This window comes from Filicampus tigris, chromosome 21 (assembly GCF_054856515.1).
Source record: "Filicampus tigris isolate MCC_2025a chromosome 21, RoL_Ftig_1.0, whole genome shotgun sequence".
NCBI lineage: Eukaryota > Metazoa > Chordata > Actinopteri > Syngnathiformes > Syngnathidae > Filicampus > Filicampus tigris.
This window is the reverse complement of record NC_141237.1, coordinates 4,336,499-4,356,894: the sequence shown is the minus strand read 5'-3', so window position 1 is coordinate 4,356,894 and position 20,396 is coordinate 4,336,499. Positions and strand designations below refer to the sequence as shown.

The window sequence follows — 20,396 nt, the reverse complement described above, 5'->3', positions numbered from 1 at the left end:
TGCCCTTGAAATTCATTAAAAATGAATTGTGAAAGCACCTCTGGGTCTTCACTAGATAAACAAAAACAAAAAAAATCCCCAAAATGTTTTGGTCACATTTCGGGCGGGAGAATGTGAGTGAGCACTTACTTTTGCACACGTGTTTTTTTTGGGGGGTGCACCAAAAAGTTGGGGGCTCAACATTTCTCTGGGGCACATCTGTGTTTTGGGTTAAATAAACCCTTTAGCGTGTACACCGTGGCACTCAATTGCAGCACCGAGCCACAAGTAGAAGAAGGATGACTCACAGCCTTTTTGTTAAGTCTGCGCGGACAGTGTCGCTCAAAGATCAGCACACACACGTACACACATATACATATATATATGGATTTTTTTTTTTTTTTTTTTTGAAATGAACACCCTCATTATCACTCCATTCAAGCTTCTTGTCACTTTAATTGCGTCACGAGGGAGGGGGGAATGTTTCGAAGAACGTACGACAGCCTTGTTAATGTTTTGTTGTTATTATTTGGGAAGCGAATCCACATGCAGCGTTAACCCACGACTTGGCTTCTATATGAATCAATATCTGTGTAGGCAAGACTGCGGAAAGATGCATCTCTGCTCGCTTAACAGCTCCATCGCTCCATATTGACCATTACATGTGTCCAAATGGGGGATTTTTTTTATATTTTGTGTATTACCCAGCAAGACAGCAGAATGTTGCTTTTTTTTTTTTTTTTTTTTTTTTTTTTACATCGGAATGAGAAATATGTGACTGAGGTGTGGAGGTTTTACAAGATGGTGTTTGTCATATGTACAGCCATTTTATGCATCTTAATCATTTCAATATGATTTATTTAACAGCTTGTCCGTATTTGCCATTAAATATGTGGACGTTTTAGTGACGTTGAAGTCATTTTTAATTTTTTTTTTTTTTTAAATGATTATTACCCAGACAGACAGATTTTGCCTAAAAGTATTTGGACAGTGACTCGACCACCTCACCGCACTAATTTAGTATTATTGATTTATCCGCAACACCATATTTACGATTAAATATCTTGAGAATATTTGTCACATTATAGCCTTTTTAAGGGGATTTTTAAAAAATTGCTTAGCATGTACAGATTTCCACAAAATCGTGTTTTGAGTAGTTGTCTTCGTTTTTTATTAGAAAATATACAATGTTCTCCTGCACATGACTGCTTGCACATCAGTTTATTAACAAACAAAAATCTCATATTTATGTACAGAAAAATGCAACTTTTTTCCTGGGATACAAAGTTGTTGATTTTTCACATTTTAACATCCAGTTTGAGCTGTAAATCATAGAGTGATAAAAGCAGCAAAATAAATAGAGTTTTTTTTCTTTTTTTTAAGGGTGGATTTAAGGGTCTTTGGTCTTCACTTCCCGAAAAGCTCCATCATTCTTCTGTTGTGCTGGGCTTGCTGGGCCATCTGCTCCGCCCTGGACATCTCCATCATCTCCCGCAGTAGGTGGAAGGTGAGGTCCAGGGAGATGGGCGGGTCCTCGGAGCGGCGGCCCCGCTCCATCGAGTCCCCCCCGTCGTCATTGTCGAAGCCGCCGCCTCGAACGTTGCCCACTTTGCCTTGCAAAAGCCGCCGAGTCAGCTGCAGCTGCAGCGCCCGGTTCAAGAGCCCGCCGGCTCCCAGGGGGTACATGGACGAAGCGGGGAAAGAGTTTGAGTCGCCGTTGCCCAGCCGGATGAAGTACTCCTCCCCGAGGCGCTCCAGGATGGGACCCGAGGGCGACCTGTGTCGCTGTTGTTGCTGCTGCTCCCCCTGCTGGGAGTTGGGGCTTTGCGCAGCCGGCAGGCGCAGAGCTCCGACGGGGCTCTCAATAGCCCGACATTCGCGGCGCGGTAGGAAGGCAACGAGCAGAATCACGGTGGTCGCGAGAAAATTGAGCTTCATGTCAGGACGTGAGCAAAAAATCTGCAAGGAGGGAAAAAGGGCAAGAAAGTCGTTTTGGTTGCTGCGTCATGCGCAATTACGCATCGCTTTTTATTTGTTTTATTTGAGTTGCACTTTACTCGTTTTAGGCGCTCGTCTTGTGTAATTTCAAACCAAGCTAACGCTCTTTTTTTTTTTTTTTTTCTCGTCATACCTTCACTGTGTGCAGGAGATCCAATGCGGTGGTGGCGGTTGGTGGTTGCCGGGTATGCTTGGCGCGATGCCCGCGGTCCTCCTTTTTTTTTTTTTTTTTTTTTTTTTTTTTGCTCCCCCCACGAGTACGGTTGTGTGGTGTTGGTGCTGGTTACTTTTAAATGGGAAAGATGTGATGAGTTGACTTATATATAGTGCGCGCCTCGATTGAGTCTGCGCGGTTCTCGCCGTGAATGGACGCCCCCCGCCCACCCCCCACCCCCCACCCCTCCTTCCCACTCACCATCCCTGAAAAAGTGCTTTAGTTTAGACGGGATGACTCATATGAGTGTGTGTGTGTCCAATAATAGACCTATACCACACCTGCTGGCATTTTCACACAAAACAAACAAAAAATATCTACTGTATTTTTAGTCCATTTATCAGAATTAAGCATTACTTATAACACGTCGACAATCACATAGTTTTGCAAATGGTCACTGTGATCAAAACAAAACAAAATAAAATGAATAAAAAAAACTATATTTGGGGCTAAAACAGTCATCGAAGTTGGAGTAAGTTGAAAGTATAAATGATTGATATTTATGCAAACTGTACTGCTAGCTAGTTAGCACAACAAAGAAAGCAAGTGGTTTGCTCCAAAACAATTTGCTTACATGTACAGTAGCTTTAGGTTGGGGGACAATAAAAGGGACAAATTAGCATCAGCATCTATGTACCGGCATCACAACTATTTAAGCAACAGATTATGATAACAGTCCTGACAGTCATATATTCATTATCCCCTGCAAAGAATGACTCATAAGTGCTGTATTTAGGAGCTTCAATATATTCAAAAATCATTTATTGAAGAGCTTTTTGGATTCAATTTGATTTTAATTTTTGCGGTTGTCAGCTTCACGTGGATTTTCTGAATACACGGGCCGCCACGGTCCAGGCTATCCCCCAAAATTAGCCAATTTTATAGCGTGCTATTTTTCTCGTGAAATAAAAACAAATGACAATTTTCGGGTTGTTTTTTTGGCCATGAAACGACGAAAGTTTCATCTCAAGGCACCACTGTATTAGAAACTGCCCATCCACACTGCAGCCCCAAAAATATTAAACCTATGACTGTACCTAATGTTCTGGCCGTCGCAGTGACGTCCCTAATACTTGACCCTCTCCGTGTTGCACTTAATGAATGAATCGGCATCTGCATCCAAGTCAGGAAGTGATGGGGGGGGGGGGTGTTGGGATGCGACGTTGATTCATTGCCGCACGTATATACGCGCGTCACCAGCCTCTCGGGCCACTTGCCTCCCAGCGAGGGCCGCGCCAAATCACACTCTCAAGATGGAACGCTACATCCCGGATGAGACGTGCCATTAGAATCCCAAGCAGTGTGACGATGATAAAAAAAATATATATATAAAAAAAAAAAAATGCTGTTTTCACACTTCTTAAGTGCAAAGCAATTAAGGGGGTCAATTGGAGGAATCACTTAACTTTCTGTTCTCCTGTTAATGGTGACACTTTTTCTTTTCTTTTGGACAGCACGCATTTGTTAAAGCACATCCTCGTGATAAGCTGCTGTATTTCCATTCCAGCAGGCTGCGGGGGGGATATTAAGTTCCAGTCTTGTATTACATGGCGGGGTCAATCAGCTAATTGCGGTAGATTGGTGGCCAAAATGGCGTGTTGTCACATGTAGGACACAGCTAGTACTTGCCATAAATCACTGCAGCTGCATATGAAGAATACGGAAGATTGTTGCTGCATGAAAAACATGGACAATACTTGCCAGAAATCTCCTCGACTCCTTTAATGTAAATTTGCAGCCTCTTTTTGTCTTTTCATCAATTTTAGAAGGACATCAAGTTCTTGGTAACTTCACTGTGTTTTTTCAGGATTTTGTGGGGCTTGGCCAGACCCATGACGAAAACTGGAGATTGCTGTCACATGGAGGACACTGAAGCGCCTTTAATCTTGCAGCTTCGCAAAACGCTTTTTCTTCTCGTCTTCTTCCTTCAGTTTTCGAGGGACATCCAGTCCCCCTCGATGTCCGTCAATCATTGCAGACTAGTGATGGAATTGGCATGCGCGTAAACGCTTCCTGCTGCAGCGTTTCGCGACGTGGCCTCGGGGTGGCGAGGCGTCAACTCCCATCACCGGGAACACATGTTGCCTGACACAAATAGCAAACACCTCGTGGTCAACGCACGTCGCCTCCCTTTGCAAATCACTCTCCCGTCAGAGGCGGAAGAGATTATTTGGCTTAAACGGCGTTTCCGTAATTAGAACGACTGTTAGGTAAATGCGATGAGGGGAATTGCGATGTTGACCTGGTATTTGGAGACCGTTTTCTCCATGGCGACTGATCAATCGGGTGACTTTCTAACAGCAAAAAAGGCCAAGTCGCTTCCCGTAATAATTTCAGCGTCCTGGTTTTAATCAGTGAAGTCGCTGCGGCCTTTTGAGAATTTGTTACTCGGGTCCTTATTGCCACCTGCTTAGGTGTCTTTTTCACTTTACGACACCTCGCTATACTCTATAAAACATCTCGCCCACCAGGCGAGAGTTTTGACCTTTCGCGTTGAGGATAGCTAATCTAACAGAAATGACATTTCAGGGTTTTGGTTTTTTTTTTTACAACACAAAACAAAGGAAAACAGCAGCTTTGTTTGTAACGTTAAGCAATAGACTGAGTCGCTGTTTTGTTTTTTTGGGGGGGGGGGGGAGCTTGACAAAATATGTTGAAAGAAAGTGAAATAAAAAAGGGGCAAAGGATAAAACCCTGAGGGACACCATGAGTTTTTTTGTTGTTGTTTTGTTTTGTTGTTTTTTTTAAATGTGATTATTTGGAGGATTAGTCACTTGAAATATTCTGTAAAATGTGCATGTTTTAAGTAATGGAAGCGTCGGAATGTTCTAAAATCAAATTTATCCAAGAATTCTGTGTGAAGTTCCTTTAAGGACTATTTGAAATATTCAAGACGGGGAAAGCGTATGGATCGTAATAAAACAAAAGCGCGGTTTGCAAGCTTGTGTGCGAACGAGCTACGCAATATAGCGAATTGGGACAGTTGGCTTCAATGGAATACACAAGAAGTGACTCCATTCTGTCGGCTTAAGAACAATAGTCAAAGATGGCGGCGCCAAGCCGACTGCGCGCATTTCGGAACAGGATTCAACATGATTCCAAGACCATTATTTGAACATGAAATTGTTACATATTGTGGCTACATTGGTGGAATTTCCAGAATAGATTTCAGGCACATCGGCCATGTAATGGATCGCCTGCACCTGCTTTTCTCGCACATCACGCACTTTGTGCTTTTATGATGTAAATCGGAGATACCGGCCGAGCGTGTGCGCGGGTCGGCCGTCGGGGCATTAGTCTGATTGCGTACGTTTGAAAAACGGAGGAGGATATGTGGACAACAGCTTGACGTTCCGCCGCGGAGCTTGATTTGCTTGAAATGTCATTAAGCAACGCCATTCGGGACGAGAGTGTCACTCGGAAGAATGAGGGCCGCTAATGGGGAAGAAAATGGGACGTCAAGGCTGAGTCAAAAATTCAGAGCTGGTACGATAAATGCTTTGAGCAAAAAAAAAAAAATATATATATATATATATATATATATATATATATACATAAAAAATTATATCTTTTTTAATGTAAATATATATATATATATATATATATATATATATATATATATACACACACATTAAAAAACAAAAAAATTATATTATTTTTTTTATGTTTTAATGTATTTTTTTAATATATATATATAGTTTTTTAAAACTTTTTTCTGGCTTATGACTGGCCGAAATGCACTTGCTATTAAGGCTGAAAGCGCCACCTGATGCTCTGGCATGCACTTAACAGCCTGTGAATGCTGTTTTCATTTCTGACTGACAGTAGCGAAAAAAAAAAAAACTTTAAAAGAATGTTTCCTTTAATTCAAGCGGAAAATTCCTCCTTATTTCCGACGTGCCTTTTTCCCTTTGAGTTTCACTGACCTTAAAAAAATATTGTTTTGCACTCCCACTCATGTCACGTCACCGTCACCGAGGCGGGGATGCTAAAATGTCGTCGAGTCGCCTCGGCGGCGGCGGACATCTTAGCGGGGGGGACACAAATGGGCCGAAAAGTGTACGAAGAGCTTATTGTCAAACTAATGAGCGACAACTGTCAAAAGACTGCGGGCGGCGCGGCTTCCGCATCGTCAACGTCGGCCGAGCATGTAACCTTTTTTAGACGCCAGCAGTCAGACCGAGTTACGGTTCAGCGTGAGGACAAGCCGGCCTGCGTGATAAATCAAGGAGGGGGAACGCACTGGGGTCAATTCACACGGCGCCTTTTATTTTTCCGACGACAATTGCTTTTTTTTTTTTTTTTAATTATTTATTTTTATTTCATAAGAAGGGTTAGTCTTTTAAAAATATGCACCAAGATTCTTTTTTTAGCGCAAACACAATGCATCAGGGGATGCAGGTCAGTGAAGATGCTTTACAGAAAGCCAATGTACGATGTCCTAATGAGGGGGAAAACCTTCTTGTTTGTGAACCGAGCAGAAGAACACGCTCACATGAAGGGGGTGGGGTGAGGGGGGGGGGCGAAAAAAAAAAGGCTCATTAGAACAAGTGTAACCCACCTCTTTTTTCCCCCTGTTTTTGTCTTGACGAGACCCGGCCAAATGCGAAAGGACGCAGCAGAAAGCAACACTCGAGAAATATCGGAGAACACGAGACGATGATAAGATGCAACAATGTGCAACCAGCTTTAAAAAAAAAAAAAAAAAGCTTCATAATTCGGACATGGCGTATTATTTCTACTTTTGGCTCCACTGTGAATTTTGACCATGAATATACTTTTATTCGATATATATGTTGTTGTCATAATCTGCTTAGTAGCAGTACTTGCTTCTTTGGTCCAAATCTTATCTTTCTCAGAACCTTCACACGACGACGTAACATCCCTGAATTGAACTCAGGCCTTATAAATGTTTTTTTTTTTTTTTCCCTTTTGTTGACGTCATCTACACATTGGACGTCGCGGTCTGTAGTCTCACTTTTCTGGGCATGCCGCCATGAGTTTGTTTTATTTTGACTTTCACAAGTCGTCGTGAAGTGATGTTTTATGATGGCCACTCTTTATGCAACACTTGATTTGCTTATTATAGCTCTGTTTAAACCGAAAAGTATAGGTCACTTCAGGTACTCCGTTTGGATTTTTTTCAGGAGTCTCAAAAGTTCCATTTTGTGGATCGGGCATGTTTGCTTGCTGCTTGTCTTGATTGAATTAATTAGCATGTCGGTATAGTGATGGAAGCGCATGTAAATTCGAGGTGGAAACACCTCTTAGGTGAGCAAGGTGCGCCGTTTGGCTCGCTACCTGAAAAGCGGCCCGTTGAACGGACGCGATTCCCGCTTTGAAGGCAGGAGGGTGATGGAAATGTGCTTTCCACGCTGGGATCCCAAATTGCGCGTGAAGCTCCTTTGATGTGGGGCTCTTTCCATGTCTCAAGGACGGCGCATTCGGGCTCTTTGTGCGGCGGCGTCACATATAAGGCGGCATCGCCCGCAGAGATTGGCGCTTTGTTACGAATATTTGACCCTTTACGCAAAGTACCGTGTCCATTACAAAGCACGGTTCCTCACTGCTGATGCTTTGTTTTGCTTTTATGGTCACTCATGCCGAGGTTAGCTTTTGAATGGCGTGTTTGACGCTTCCGTTTCGAATAACTAGGCACCGAAAAAAAAATAAACAGACATGTTAATAGGGTTCAAAAATGTAATGAAGCTCGGTCCAATTTTGTCAAAAAAATGTTCTTTTTACCCCATTTGATATTAGGATATTTTAGTCGTTGAAAACAATTAACTAATAAGGAGTGATTCTACCATTTTTATGGAGCGATTCCTCCTTCTTTGTGGAGTGACGGCTACGACGGTAAAGTAATTCCACCGTATTTATAGAGCGCGTCCTCCACCATATTGGCCGAATGATTCCGCCGTCATGTTTCTGGAGCTCTTCCGCCATGTTCGCAAATGGACTTCTCACTCAATTTCCAACTAAATTGTCACAAAGCCGCTCGCTGCCTGTAAGCCGGAGTTCAATACCACGAAAGTCAAACATTTGGAGTAACTTTGACTGGAGAGGCCCGAAGGTGTTTATGTATTCTCTACCTGACACGTCAGCGATGGAACTCATCTCAGGAGTTGTTTCAGTCAAACTCCAGGGGTGAGCTGGTGAGCGGGGAGGTTTTTAATCTCCATATCAAAGTCATTATAGCGACGCTCCAGGGCCTCGGCAAAGACGTATACAATCCATATTATTTATAGCTCGGGATCATCCCTCCGGGGGATCATGCGGGGCGCTCGGCGAACTGTCAAACGGCCACGGCGAGGGCGCTCGGGTGAAAGTGACGATCATTTTGCCACCGTTGCATCACGACGGCCTAAAGGCTACGTGACCGCCATTTAATCGGCCCATCGATCAGACAGGACGGAGGGCGGCGGGGGGGGCAAACAAAATGACAAGTCACTGTGGGCTGGATTTACACTGCAATTTTTCCCTTCTTATCTGTAAATTAACTATTTCTAAATAAACTATAACTCAAATAAAATCATGCAAGTATTAGAATAATACAAGAAGGGAAAATTAGTCCGACATATCGTGTTATTTTGGTGACAAAAAGTAACTGTAATTGAGAACACCTTGCTATGTTTTCGAATTCAATTCAACAAAATATTGCTAACTGACCCAATTCTTCATCCTTCCTTCCTGTGTCGAACAAGCCGCCGTCTCCTGGGAGGAATTAGTGTCTGTCGGTTTCATTCGACACAGTGTCCGTCTAATTATGCGCTGATGGAGGGCTAATTAAGGAGGGATCAATAAGGACCCTGGATGCCCCTCACGTAAGGTGGCCCCCACGCTCATTAATGAGGAGGCTTCAAAGGGGATTTCTCAGGCTCCACCTGAGAGCTGAACGGATATTTGCCGCCGTATGCAGCGTTCACCTCGGTGCCAACAAAAACACCGGGGACAGGCCTTGTCAATATTTGCTCTTATTACCCGTCGCTAAATAGCCCCGCCGCGGCTTCATCTGCTCACGTCTTCCGCATCCGTATCGGGTCTTACATGGCCGCGTTCTGCCAAAATGGCATTTTTAGCAGATCGATAACGGCTCCTCCGACCCGAGCGGACATGCCAAACTCAAGCCGGCAGGAAGCGGCCAATGTAATCACGAAAAGTGCCTAAGCCCGAGCAGCTAGGTGAATATTATTTGTTGTGCATGAGCAGCTTAGAGGTGACTTGGACAAACGCAATCCTCCCGCGCTGCCTCCCTGCCACAGGCATCATGCAAGTGGAAAGTGTGCTATGGTACATACTGATGTTCACGGTGCGGCAAGGGAATCGTTTCAAGCTTTTCAAAGTGTGGCACGCGGGCCGCTCGCGCTACGTGGGCTCCCTCTATTGGTATGCAAAAATATCACTCAATTAAATGTTCAAACCGTGCATAACGGTACGGTGTTTGTTTTAATCGGGCTCAGTGCATTTTGTTAGGTACAGTTCAATTTAATTCAGTTGGATGTTGTGCTGCTCCTTCTGGAGGGTGGGGGCAGTATAATTTGAACATTTACCCATTTGTTGCAGAGGATCAACAATATATAACTGTGAGTATTGTTATATTGTCTGTCTAGATGTGTTGCTCCTCCTTTTTCGTTCAAATGGCCGTTGCTAAACGATTATAACACTGATGCTATCCACTAGCCCGTCTATGATGTTTTGTATTGATTGTTAGCATTATGCTAAACTGACTTTATTCCGCCAAAGCTATGTGGTTGTTTTAAATACACAACGTGTAATTCTCTTTGTTTTGTGCCACCATACAGAACGCGCATCTCATGTTTGCGCATTTGTCACATTAATTAAAAAAAAAATCACACATTAAGTTAAATTAGAAATTCCGTTCACCTGATTCAACTGAAAATGAGTACTGGATTGAAAAAGAAGTTATGAAATGACATTAAATTAAAATTAATTCCTGTGTTCAATTACATGAAATTTTAAGTATTACATATATGATCAGGAAATCAAAAATGCAAGACTAAAGTACCGGTTTATGTTAAATGAGTAATAATACACTGGAAATTGAATTGAGGACTAAATGTATTAAATTCAATTTGCACTTGGGATAGCAAAACAATCCCTTTTGTTTGAGTAGTTTTTTGGGGGGCGATAGGTTCAGATCAACAAAATAATAGCTACGCCGGGAGTGTTTTTCTCATACAAAAAAATAAGAATTTCTGGAGAAACCGTGGCAATCTGACACATTTGGAGCACTACTGCAAGTACAAAAAAAAAGCCCTCAACTTTGTAATAGGGTGACTGAAGGTGTATCATTGCTGTCAAAAGGCTTTGATTCTTACAAAGAGCTCTCTGGAAACGATCAAAGACACTTTGGGGGGAGAAACCTGTGTGAGGATTTCCATTTGATGAAAGGCTTCAATACGTCATGGAGGAAAAAGTGCAAAAGTAACGTGTGCCCTGTCTTCTATAAAAGAAACCGTGTGGAAAAGTAATCCTGTTTGCTGCCTTTATCCCTGCATTCTAAAGTCAGCAAAACGTGGGGGGAGAAAATAGAATAGATGCAGCAGAAAAGGGATGGGGAAGGCGGCCATTTTAACTTTATATCAAGTCCTTTGGGAGCCGTTTTAGAATAACCTGCTCAGCGAGTGCCAAAAGATTCAAATTGATGCATGTGTTTTGCTTTTCTTTAGGATTTATTGACCCTTATTCCAAATAAACAAGAGCTGGCCTCAACAAGGTGAATAGTGAGTGAAGATTGCTAACGTTAGCTACTAGCCAATTGATATCGCTCTATAGTTACATCCTAGCTAGAACCAGAACACTATGTTTTGTGTTTTCTTTGGATTTTTTTTCTTTTTGCCTTTTTCCAAAGAAAGGAAAAGGGCCAGTCTCAACAAGCTAAGTAGGTAGTGAGGAATAGGAATCTATAATTTAAAAAAAAAAACAAGAGCTGCTAATTGCCTTACATTATGAATGTTAAAATGCCACTGACGTCATACGTCCTCGTCACCGGAGACATAAGGGGTCTTTTTAAATCCCACAAGGGACTTAATTCGGGCCACCAATTATCTGCCGTCCACTCGCTTGTGACCTTATCCGTGCGCCTGTCAAGCGCGTTAGCATTCAGGGAGCTCGCTACGGCCAACCAATGTAATTACCGTCGCACCCCCAAATAATAACATCAATGTGCAGTTATCAGACACCCTCATCCTCCTTCAAATTAGTGCAGAAAAGGACCAAAACAATAGCTCTCAACTCATGGTTCATGTATTTTTACACCCACATACATCAGTGGATTTAATCTCGGTGATACACTGACATTAATCCTTTTGCAAAGTGTATCGAAGCTACTTTTATGAGTCAGACAAGCGCGCTGAGAAAGCAAAGGGGACAAAGCATTTATAATCATAGTCTGTCATTTTAGGGGGAAAAACACATTAAAAAGTAAAGTGAATTTCCGAAAATAGGAATAGGAAATGTACTGTATAAGCCAGTGGTTGTCAAACTTTTTACACAAAGTACACCCTCAATAAGTGATCAACACTAAAAATATATTGTGCATGAAATTTTAAATACAAAAAATTACCAAAATGAGTATTTAAAAACAAGCAGTTCTTGAAGATTGAGTGGAATTTTATTGAACTTTAAAGTTAAATATGACTGAACTGTACTCAGGCAGTCTTTGGCCTACCACGAGAGGGAGCCTGTGTACCACATGTTGGCAATTGCTGGTAAAAACTGTAAGAAATATGGATTGAATACTGGAGCTAATGACATTCAATAAATGAAAAAAATACAACCTATTCCACATGATTTTTGTTTTTATTTAAATGATTTTGTATGCATTTTTTAGCTAACAATGTGATTATTGTGTGATGAATAAAAATAATGTAAAATGTACAACCTAAATCATTTTAAAATGATCATGATTTTAGTTGTACAGTATTGTGTAGACTATTTTATTGTACAGTACACGGTTTTACTATAAACTGGGGTAAAATGGGGAAATGTCTCCCTCTTGTGTGTAAACTGCTCGATTACACGCTTTAACCCGGAAGTGATTCGACCCGGAAATGGTGGTGTTTTCGTTTGCACACGTGCAAAGCAACCTCCGTAGTGCAAAGACGTTCCCGTCGAACATGGCTGCAGCTCCTGGTAACTTCGACGAGCTCCTCGCCCAGGCGGAGCGCGACGAAGCGGAGAAGCTCCGCAGCATCGCCGTGGACAAGGAGCTGGAGCTCGACTTCGACCTGGGCAACTTGCTGGCCTGCGACAAGAACCGCGTGGAGGCTCGCGATTTGACCGGGGACAAGAAGGCCGACTTTCTGCGCTCGCTGGCCCGCGACAACACGCAGCTTCTCATCAACGAGCTGTGGAAGCTCCCCACGGAGAGGATCCAGGAGGCCGTGGTGGCCAAGTTACCCGAAGCGACGACCCCCTTACCTCGGGAGAAGCCGCCGCCCAAGCCGCGGCCTCCGACCAAGGTTCGAACTTCGAATTGGTTGCTTTTACGGTATACTCGTCGTGGTTCGGCACGCGAGGAAATCAACTGATTTCCTTTCCCCCTAAAACATTAAAAACAAATTTTTTTTCGTGTTCGAAAACATATATTGATTGCCAGCATTTTCAAATTTTGGGGGTTTGTAAAAAAAAGATATATTATGGGTTTCCCCCAATGCATTTGAATACGTATGTTTTTGCTGCATTCTCGAATAGCAGGGGTCGACTGTATTTTGTTGTGACTATTTTGCATTTCAAATTCAATAAGTTATTTCATTTTTAGAGCAGGTTTGACAGAATTTAGTAATAATAATATTACAAATGTTATTACGTTTCCTGAACAGCTACAGTGGTTGGAAATAAAGCAAGCAAGTGGCTAGCCAACTGTTGCTCAAATCTTTTTGAACTCTTCCCTCCATAGTGGGAGCAGTTTGCCAAGCTGAAGGGCATCCAGAAGAAGAAGAAAACCAACCTGGTGTGGGACGAAACGGCCAAAGAGTGGCGTCGGCGGTGGGGATACAAGCGGGCAAAGGACAACACCAAGGAGTGGCTCATCGAGGTCCCCGAGACCGCCGACCCCAATGAGGACCAGTTCGCCAAGCGGATCGCCGCCAAGAAGGAGCGCGTGGCCAAGAACGAGCTGAACCGGCTGCGGAACATCGCCCGGGCGCAGAAGGTCAAGGTCCCCGGCGTGGGCCTGACTCCCGTGGCCCAGCAGTCCAAAGATGAGCTGGTTCGAGCGGCCAGCGTGGCGCGGACCTCCACTGCTTCCGTGGGGAAGTTTCAGGAGGGGCTCCCCAAGGAGAAACCCGCTAAGGGCACTGGTTAGTTTTTGCATTATAGCTGCTATGCTAACTTTATTTTTTATTTTTTAATAAATATGTCTCTCTCTCTGACATTTGCTAGTTTTGTTAGCCTGCCCTAGGTGTTTTCCATTGTTTGTTAGCATTAAGCTAGCAGACTTTCCCATCGCAAAGTTTTGGTAAAACTGCCAAAAATTCCCCCTTTTAATTTCTCACGGAGAATAAATTGTCTGCCCTCTTCCATCTCTACCAGGCAAGAAGCGCAAGTTCCAGCCGGTGGTGGGCGACTTCTCGGCGGAGAAGGCCAAGCAGCTGGAGCTCCTCAAGATGATGGAGGGCAAGAGGCCCAAGCTGAACGTCACCAAGGCGGTCAACAAGCAGATGAGGGAGGAGGACCGAGAGCAGGCGGCAGCCAGGCACAGCAAGAGGGGCAAGCAGTCCGGGAGGAAAGGACGCAGGGATAATGCGCCGGCCGGCAAGGGGAAAGGAAAGAAGGGGGGTCACGGGAAACCGGCGGGGGGGAAACCTCAACGAGGAAGACCTTCAGGAGGGAAGAAGTCCAAACCTGGCAAGCGATGACTGAAGAACTGCAGGGACTTGTAAATTATCACCCAAAAAAGCCTGGAATGTTTCATAAATCATGTTTGTCAGAGTGCAAATAAATGTTTTCTAAAAATCCTCAAATCATTCCAACTGGGATTTTTGCCACCCAACTTAATTAAATGTACAATACATGTGTAGAAAGTTTCTATGGGAAGTCAAGAATTTTGGAATTTAAGTTGGGCAGAGGTCTAGTTTAATTACTGTAATTTCTCATATTCCTGGAAAGCTTTCAACTAGGAATTTTATCCAGGTTTATTCCCACTAATTAGTGTTTTTCAACTTGATTTTTTGCAACCCTACAAGTCCTTTTCATTCTTGAAGGAGGGGCGACCTGCTCTTCTAAGAATTGCTGCTCATCCATCAGATCACTTTTCTAAGCCGCTTAGCGGCGACTTTGACTTTTCCTTACGTAAACCTTTTTGGCCTTAGCTAAGTTCACGAGGACCCTAGCTTGACACTGATTAGCGCTTAGCAGGAAAAACAAACAAAACAAAAAAAAAAAGCACTACTCACTTTAATTTTTTTAATTTTTTTTTTTACACTTGCTTGACATTTAAAATTGCATTTGTTTCCCGCTCTTCCGTTCTCTCCATTAAGAGTTATTTTTATTTACTCTATTTTAGTCCGACCAAAAAATGATTAACGACCTTTTCACCATATACGGCCATTAAAAATTGCTTAAAATGTATGCGCTCATGTTTAGCGTGTTCCGCCTCCGCCGCTGCATGAACCTGGCTGCCTCCGTCGCTCAGCGAGTGGCTGCGGTGGATTAGCGGGGCGGCGTTTATTTTTATTTGCGCTGCGCTGCGCAACGCTCTCCTCGCGGCGCCAGTCTGACGCCAGCCAGCCGCCTCGGGGAGATGCAGGGCATCTACATGCACAGCCACCACGAGCACCTGGAGGTGTTCACCACCGTGCTCGCGCCGCAAGGTCAGTGACCATAACTGCCGACGTGTGCCTTAGCATGACCACCGCTCGTTTACTGTGTGGAAAGTTTTGTATGGAAGGATGGATGAATAAAGGACCAACAAAGGAAGGAAACAAGAATGGAAGGACGAAAGGATGGATGGTGAGTATGGAAGGAAAGAAGGATGCTACAGAAGGAAGGTGCTCAGAAAGGAAGGATGGATGGTCTTGAAACCTTAACTCCAAACCCATGCCCTGGCTAGAAACCCTAACCGTTGCTTGAAACCTTACTCTTGTTTGTTTTTTGTTGTTTTCATTTCAAGCATTTGCAAAATAAAAGCTTCAAGTTAAATTCCTGCATTTTCTGTCCCACTGACAGGCCGACATCTCTATAGAGGCAACGATGACGAGGCAAGTTTTTTTTTGTTTTTTTTCTTAATCTTCCAAACACAAATACAAGCAGTCACTCAGCCGATTTTTCGTCTTGAGTTGAGAGCAAAAATTCAAGTTCTGAGCACCTAGCAAACGTGCGTGTTTAAAACAAACCACCATATGACTTCGCCTCCGGACCGAGAGCTATCTTAATGCTAACACAATACAATACGCTGTAGACATGCTGATGAAACTAGCGCCGACGTTGTGGTAGCTATATTAAGATGAATATATATCATGTGTTTTGTCATAAATTGACACATCTCTATTATACTGCCCCCCTGTGGCCAAGGCGTGCACAGCAAAACACGATGCCCATCGAATTCAAGTATGAAATGATTCATTCTTTGGTTTTGTTGGGTGTTAGTGAACCGATTGCACGCAGTGGGGATATTTAGGAGGCGCTAAGAGGCCCCACATTTAGGTGTTCTATTTCACCAGCGCGCGCCTTAATCCCGACGACACATAATCCAATTCGTTCACCGCTTCTAACCCACGCTCGCTTTTAGCAGATTGAAGATTAGATCAGGATTTTTTTTATGTATAAAAAGTATAGATAGGAGAAAATGTGAATTACTTAAAAAAAAAAAAAATCAATGTGCAGAATTACATCTTAATTTAAAAATAAATCATTTTGTGTAGAATAAAACCAAATGTGAATGTATAAAATTATCATAGGTGCCATTGCATTGTGTAGTATATAATTTTTAATATAATTTGAAACCCGTACCCTAATTGAAAACCCTACTTTGAAACCCTAAACCCTAGTTTTAAACCCTACTTGGAAACAGTAACCCTAATTTAAAACCGTACTAATTTCTATTCATTTTAAACTGTCAAAACGACGTTAGTACAGTAAGTACACTAAAATGTAATTCTCCCTGTGTCCACTAGATGGTGGTGGTGCACAGCTACAGCCCCCACTGGCCCGACGAGCTGGAGCTGGCCGCCGGTGACGTCATCGCGGTTCTGTCCCAAGACTGTTCTGGTCGCTGGTTCGGGCGCCTGCAGGATGGCCAGCAGGGCTACTTCCCCGCCTCTTGCGTCCTCGAGCTCGGACAGGTTACTTGGAATTAACACGCCACATCAATGCTACTTTCGTGAGCTCGTATATGGCGTCTCCCATTGTGTGTTAGCGTGAAGCTGGCGGTATTTTTGAAAATCAGTACCATAAAAATAAAATAAATACAATGATGATGATTGAATGACGAATTTTTCAAATTTTCTCAGGAAAATTTGGCACACAAAGCTCGTATGAGGAGGAGGAGCGCGTCCCAGCGAGCCGCCTCGTCCTCGGACGGCGAAGGAGGATGCGTACGGCGCAACAGTGCCAGGTGGGACATGCTATCCCATCATGCAATTCACCCAACAACTGTTGACCCCCCCACCCCTAAACACACACATATCCCGCCACTCCAAATCGGTGGCCCCTCTGGCCCTTCATTAGCTGACACGAAAGCATACAGATTTCACACAGTTGCGATTTGTCGCCTATAGCAGGCAATGTTTTCACACGAGAGAAGACACCGGTTGTTTTCTCATTTAGCTACAGTTTAAGAAACAGAATTGAATGTTCTCCCATTGCCCCAAAAACAAAACTGCGTTGAGTTTCTCACTTGTTTCACACTCTACACTGCCCCAGCTTTCAAATGAAATCCAAAATGAAAAATTCGATGGGCAAAAATTGGAATACAGGTAGTCCTAAACAAACAAGCTGAAAATTTACAAACTTACTTTCACCTGGTTTTAGAGCGTATTCATCATCATCACTGTCGCCAAGATCACAGGCAGTTCCCGTCACTGTCAAGGTCCGATGTCCACCTGCTCGCTTTGTAGTAGTAGTAGAAAAATACAGTCACGATTTTGGGCTGATAATCGGCCTCAACTTGTTAAATTCAAACTTATTTAGATGGAAACGTGTAAATTAACCAATTAATTACCTGTACACGGCGCAATGACATGCTCACAGAGACAACAAGTGCCGGAACTAGGCCCGCGAAAAAAGTGCGCATATGGAGCGGTGCTGCTCGGCGGGGTTGTGGCAGAAAGGAGAACTGCAGTACCGTAATGTACAATGTGGCGCGCACTTAAAAATATGAACTTGTGAGCACAATATGGTATTTTATGACACTTATGGACATCTGTCAGCGTTTGTCCGTATCTATGAATGTTTCATGAGTTGAGGACTACCTCTACATTCGGTTTGAAATGTCCCACAGCCATTTTCACTGCAGAAGCACTCTGAGTGAAGTTGGTGATTTTGGTAGCCTCCCATTGCCACGAAAACAAAATGGCCTTGGGTTTCTCACCTTTTGCCAGCTTTGGCAGAAAGATGTGAGTTAATTCTGGTAAAATTATGTTGTTTTTTTCATAGTCTAATAAAGTTGTCTTGAAAATTATGTCTATTCGTCTTTGTCTTTGTCGCCTAGCGGTCACGTTCCGCAGACTCACCGGAGGGCGAGCCGCTCAGGAGGGGAAGCGGACGCCGGCGATGCCCCGGTCCCTCCACAGAGGCCCCCGTTGGCCCCACGCAGCCCCCACGGCACCCCTCAGATGCAGCGCTCCCCAGGCCTGCTTCACAGGATCCTGTCCAGGTGCCGCAGGAAGAGCGAATGTCAAGGAGCCACCAACGGGGCCTTTGAGGGGGACTAAAGAGAGATCACCTCACGTTCATATAAGGAGAAAGAGGAGGATTAATTGAGAGCAATTGATGTCTTTATATGTTTTTTTTTCCTCAATAGACAAGCAGAAAATCATCATTTTGTGGGGTTTTTTTTTTTGCACGTGGTTATGTATGACAGGGACCTCCAGGGACCAAAAAAAGTTTGAAGAACCTGAAGTACTCAGAACCAGAAATTCACACACGCACGCATACGAATCATCACATGGATTCTGCCGCCAAAAAAAGTGTGTTGAGATGGAGGCAGGGCCGATTGGTGGTGAGTGGGGGTCGGGTGGGGAAGCGGGATGCCTGCCAGATGACTGCTCTGTCAGCCTGATAATGGGCTGCCATCTGCTGTCTAGCGCACACAAAGGCAGAGTGTGTGTGTGTGTGTGTGTGCGTGCATGTGTGCGGACTGATAGGCAGGTGGGTGTGTTGAAGCACTACGCACACACACCAAAAGGAGCACTTTTCGAACACAGACATTAAAAGATGACTTTTTATGTTGTTGAATTCTAAGGGGAAGAAAAGGAAATTAAAAGATTTGTTTTAAACTGCAGGTAGGACAGCAGGATACAAAATAAGTAGTTGAAAATATGAATTAGCTATACATATTTGTATCAAAGTTACAATTCAATATATGATTGAATATTTAATATAAGTGTGTATATAAACATATCCAGTATGATATAAATAAACATTTTGGGCTATATCAATGAAATGTGTTCATTATTTGACTGTTTATTTTCATTTTGAATTGCATTCAATTGTTTCTATTCATTATTTTATCAAATGTTTTTTTTATTTTCTCATTTTAATTGATTGTTAGTATTTTTTTATTTATTCTTTATTTGAAAATAAATTCAACGCAACAGTTGGGGTCATTGTTTGCTATAGGAGACTGTAATCGAAATTTAAATTCATTGTGAGTGTGACATATACATGTATTTGTATACATATATACATGACATATATATATTTATATATATACTGTATAGTAAATCAAACAAATGCAAAGGAAATTGCCATGTAGCAATTTGTGTAATGAGGTTAAATGAAAGCACTAAATGAAGTTGATGTGACAGCCGTGCATAAATAAAAGTAGAGCTTTTGCGCCCGCGTGCATGCTGACGTTGGACTTTTAAAAAAAGTGGACAAGCAGCAGGCAGAAGGCGAGCGGCAATTAAGAGCAAAAGAGCTCCGCCGCATCTTTGCCTGGGTCGCCCCCGGACAAAAGACCCTCTTGTACACACACGCGGACGCACTGCTGAAGAGGACATGGCGTGCAAACATGTGTGTGTGTGTGTGTGTTTGTGTGTAGCATAAGGCCAGTGGCCTCATTCTCCTTCCATTTGGTGGCCAATTGAGTGAATGTGTACAGGACAAAAGGGGCCCACAGGGGGCATTAAGTCACGGCTGAGTGGGCCCCTTCAGGGCCAGCAGCTGACCCCTGTAAAGGGGAGGGGCCTCTTGTTCTGGCCCAGGGGGATCGTACCCCCGCACCCACTCACCTGTCACAACCACCTGAGGTCATGTGACGAACCAAGTGGATGATTTTTCTTTGTTTCAATCAGTTGAAACCAAAATACTAGCCTAACAGCCTCCTAGTTTCATGCTAACAGTTAATAGGAAATGCCATAGACTAACACTTGGCTAGCAAAGCTAGCATCCATTTTCCGCTACATTCTCTCCGCTATTTGAAATTGTATTTTAATTTTACATGCCTTGATTTTGTCCCTTTTTAAACGAGGATGTGTGTGCGAGTGGCTGATTTGGATGGATTTATACAAACAATAAAACCCAAAATATCAAGCAACAAATTGCATTTATTTGTCCCAAAAGAAGAGCAGGGTAGAAATGGGCAGCGTTCATACCTCAGCTACAAAATATTGTTCCAAAGAACAGCCAGCGTTACACACAAATACAGTAGTATTACTTCTATTGCTTTTTAAAAAAAAATCATTTATATGCCCTCCATTCCTTAGTCAACATGTACAACAAAACATAATATATACACACACACACTCTCTTAATCTTTCCACTTGATCTCCCTGACAAGATTCCCTTCTTATTCTCACTTGTAATGCAGGATAATCCAGATTAGAGGACAATAAAACCATAGTAGTTTTTCTTAAAAGCCAAGGTGGCTGGTTTTGGTTGATAGTATTGGGACATTTACAATTACCAAGTACCGGGATCTATGCATCTCTGGTTAATAAAAAAAATAATAATTCAACCAAACAGTTTCATGTCAGCATTGGATTAGGAAAGAGTCATACTAAACACACAAAAAGCTACA

The 20,396-nt window shown here is 43.1% G+C and overlaps 3 protein-coding genes across 5 annotated transcripts; 2 read left to right on the top strand and 1 right to left on the bottom strand.

The window, feature by feature from the left end:
* Positions 1-1,183: 1,183 nt before the first annotated feature.
* crhb (corticotropin releasing hormone b) lies at positions 1,184-17,445 on the bottom strand. 3 transcript variants are annotated; one of them, XM_086019987.1, is made up of 3 exons: positions 17,376-17,445; positions 17,170-17,263; positions 1,184-1,938 (listed from the first exon to the last, which is right to left on the bottom strand). In XM_086019987.1, exon 3 carries the CDS (start codon positions 1,915-1,917, stop codon positions 1,387-1,389), a length of 531 nt encoding a protein of 176 aa, XP_085876113.1. In that variant the 5' UTR covers positions 1,918-1,938; positions 17,170-17,263; positions 17,376-17,445; the 3' UTR covers positions 1,184-1,386. The 3 variants fall into 3 exon arrangements, with proteins under 3 accessions (XP_085876113.1, XP_085876115.1, XP_085876116.1); XM_086019989.1 differs by lacking the exon at positions 17,376-17,445 and having other exon boundaries at positions 17,170-17,348; XM_086019990.1 differs by lacking the exons at positions 17,170-17,263; positions 17,376-17,445 and adding an exon at positions 2,111-2,275.
* On the top strand, positions 12,299-14,172 carry rrs1 (ribosome biogenesis regulator 1 homolog). The gene is made up of 3 exons (XM_086021091.1): positions 12,299-12,675; positions 13,113-13,515; positions 13,748-14,172. The coding sequence occupies exons 1-3, from the start codon at positions 12,331-12,333 to the stop codon at positions 14,071-14,073; spliced, it is 1,074 nt and encodes a 357-aa protein (XP_085877217.1). The 5' UTR covers positions 12,299-12,330; the 3' UTR covers positions 14,074-14,172.
* LOC147127252 (uncharacterized) lies at positions 14,866-18,807 on the top strand. The gene is made up of 5 exons (XM_086019986.1): positions 14,866-15,027; positions 15,383-15,414; positions 16,330-16,497; positions 16,666-16,769; positions 17,865-18,807. Exons 1-5 carry the CDS (start codon positions 14,958-14,960, stop codon positions 18,085-18,087), a joined length of 597 nt encoding a protein of 198 aa, XP_085876112.1. The 5' UTR covers positions 14,866-14,957; the 3' UTR covers positions 18,088-18,807.
* The last annotated feature ends 1,589 nt before the right edge of the window (positions 18,808-20,396 follow it).

Coding starts and splice junctions, on each gene's coding strand:
- LOC147127252 (XM_086019986.1), top strand. CDS start 14,958: ATGCAGGGCATCTACATGCACAGCCACCACGAGCACCTGGAGGTGTTC. Junction 15,028..15,382: donor CACCGTGCTCGCGCCGCAAG/GTCAGTGACCAT, acceptor TCCCACTGACAG/GCCGACATCTCTATAGAGGC. Junction 16,498..16,665: donor GCGTCCTCGAGCTCGGACAG/GTTACTTGGAAT, acceptor AAATTTTCTCAG/GAAAATTTGGCACACAAAGC.
- crhb (XM_086019987.1), bottom strand. CDS start 1,917: ATGAAGCTCAATTTTCTCGCGACCACCGTGATTCTGCTCGTTGCCTTC.
- rrs1 (XM_086021091.1), top strand. CDS start 12,331: ATGGCTGCAGCTCCTGGTAACTTCGACGAGCTCCTCGCCCAGGCGGAG. Junction 12,676..13,112: donor AGCCGCGGCCTCCGACCAAG/GTTCGAACTTCG, acceptor TTCCCTCCATAG/TGGGAGCAGTTTGCCAAGCT. Junction 13,516..13,747: donor GAAACCCGCTAAGGGCACTG/GTTAGTTTTTGC, acceptor CATCTCTACCAG/GCAAGAAGCGCAAGTTCCAG.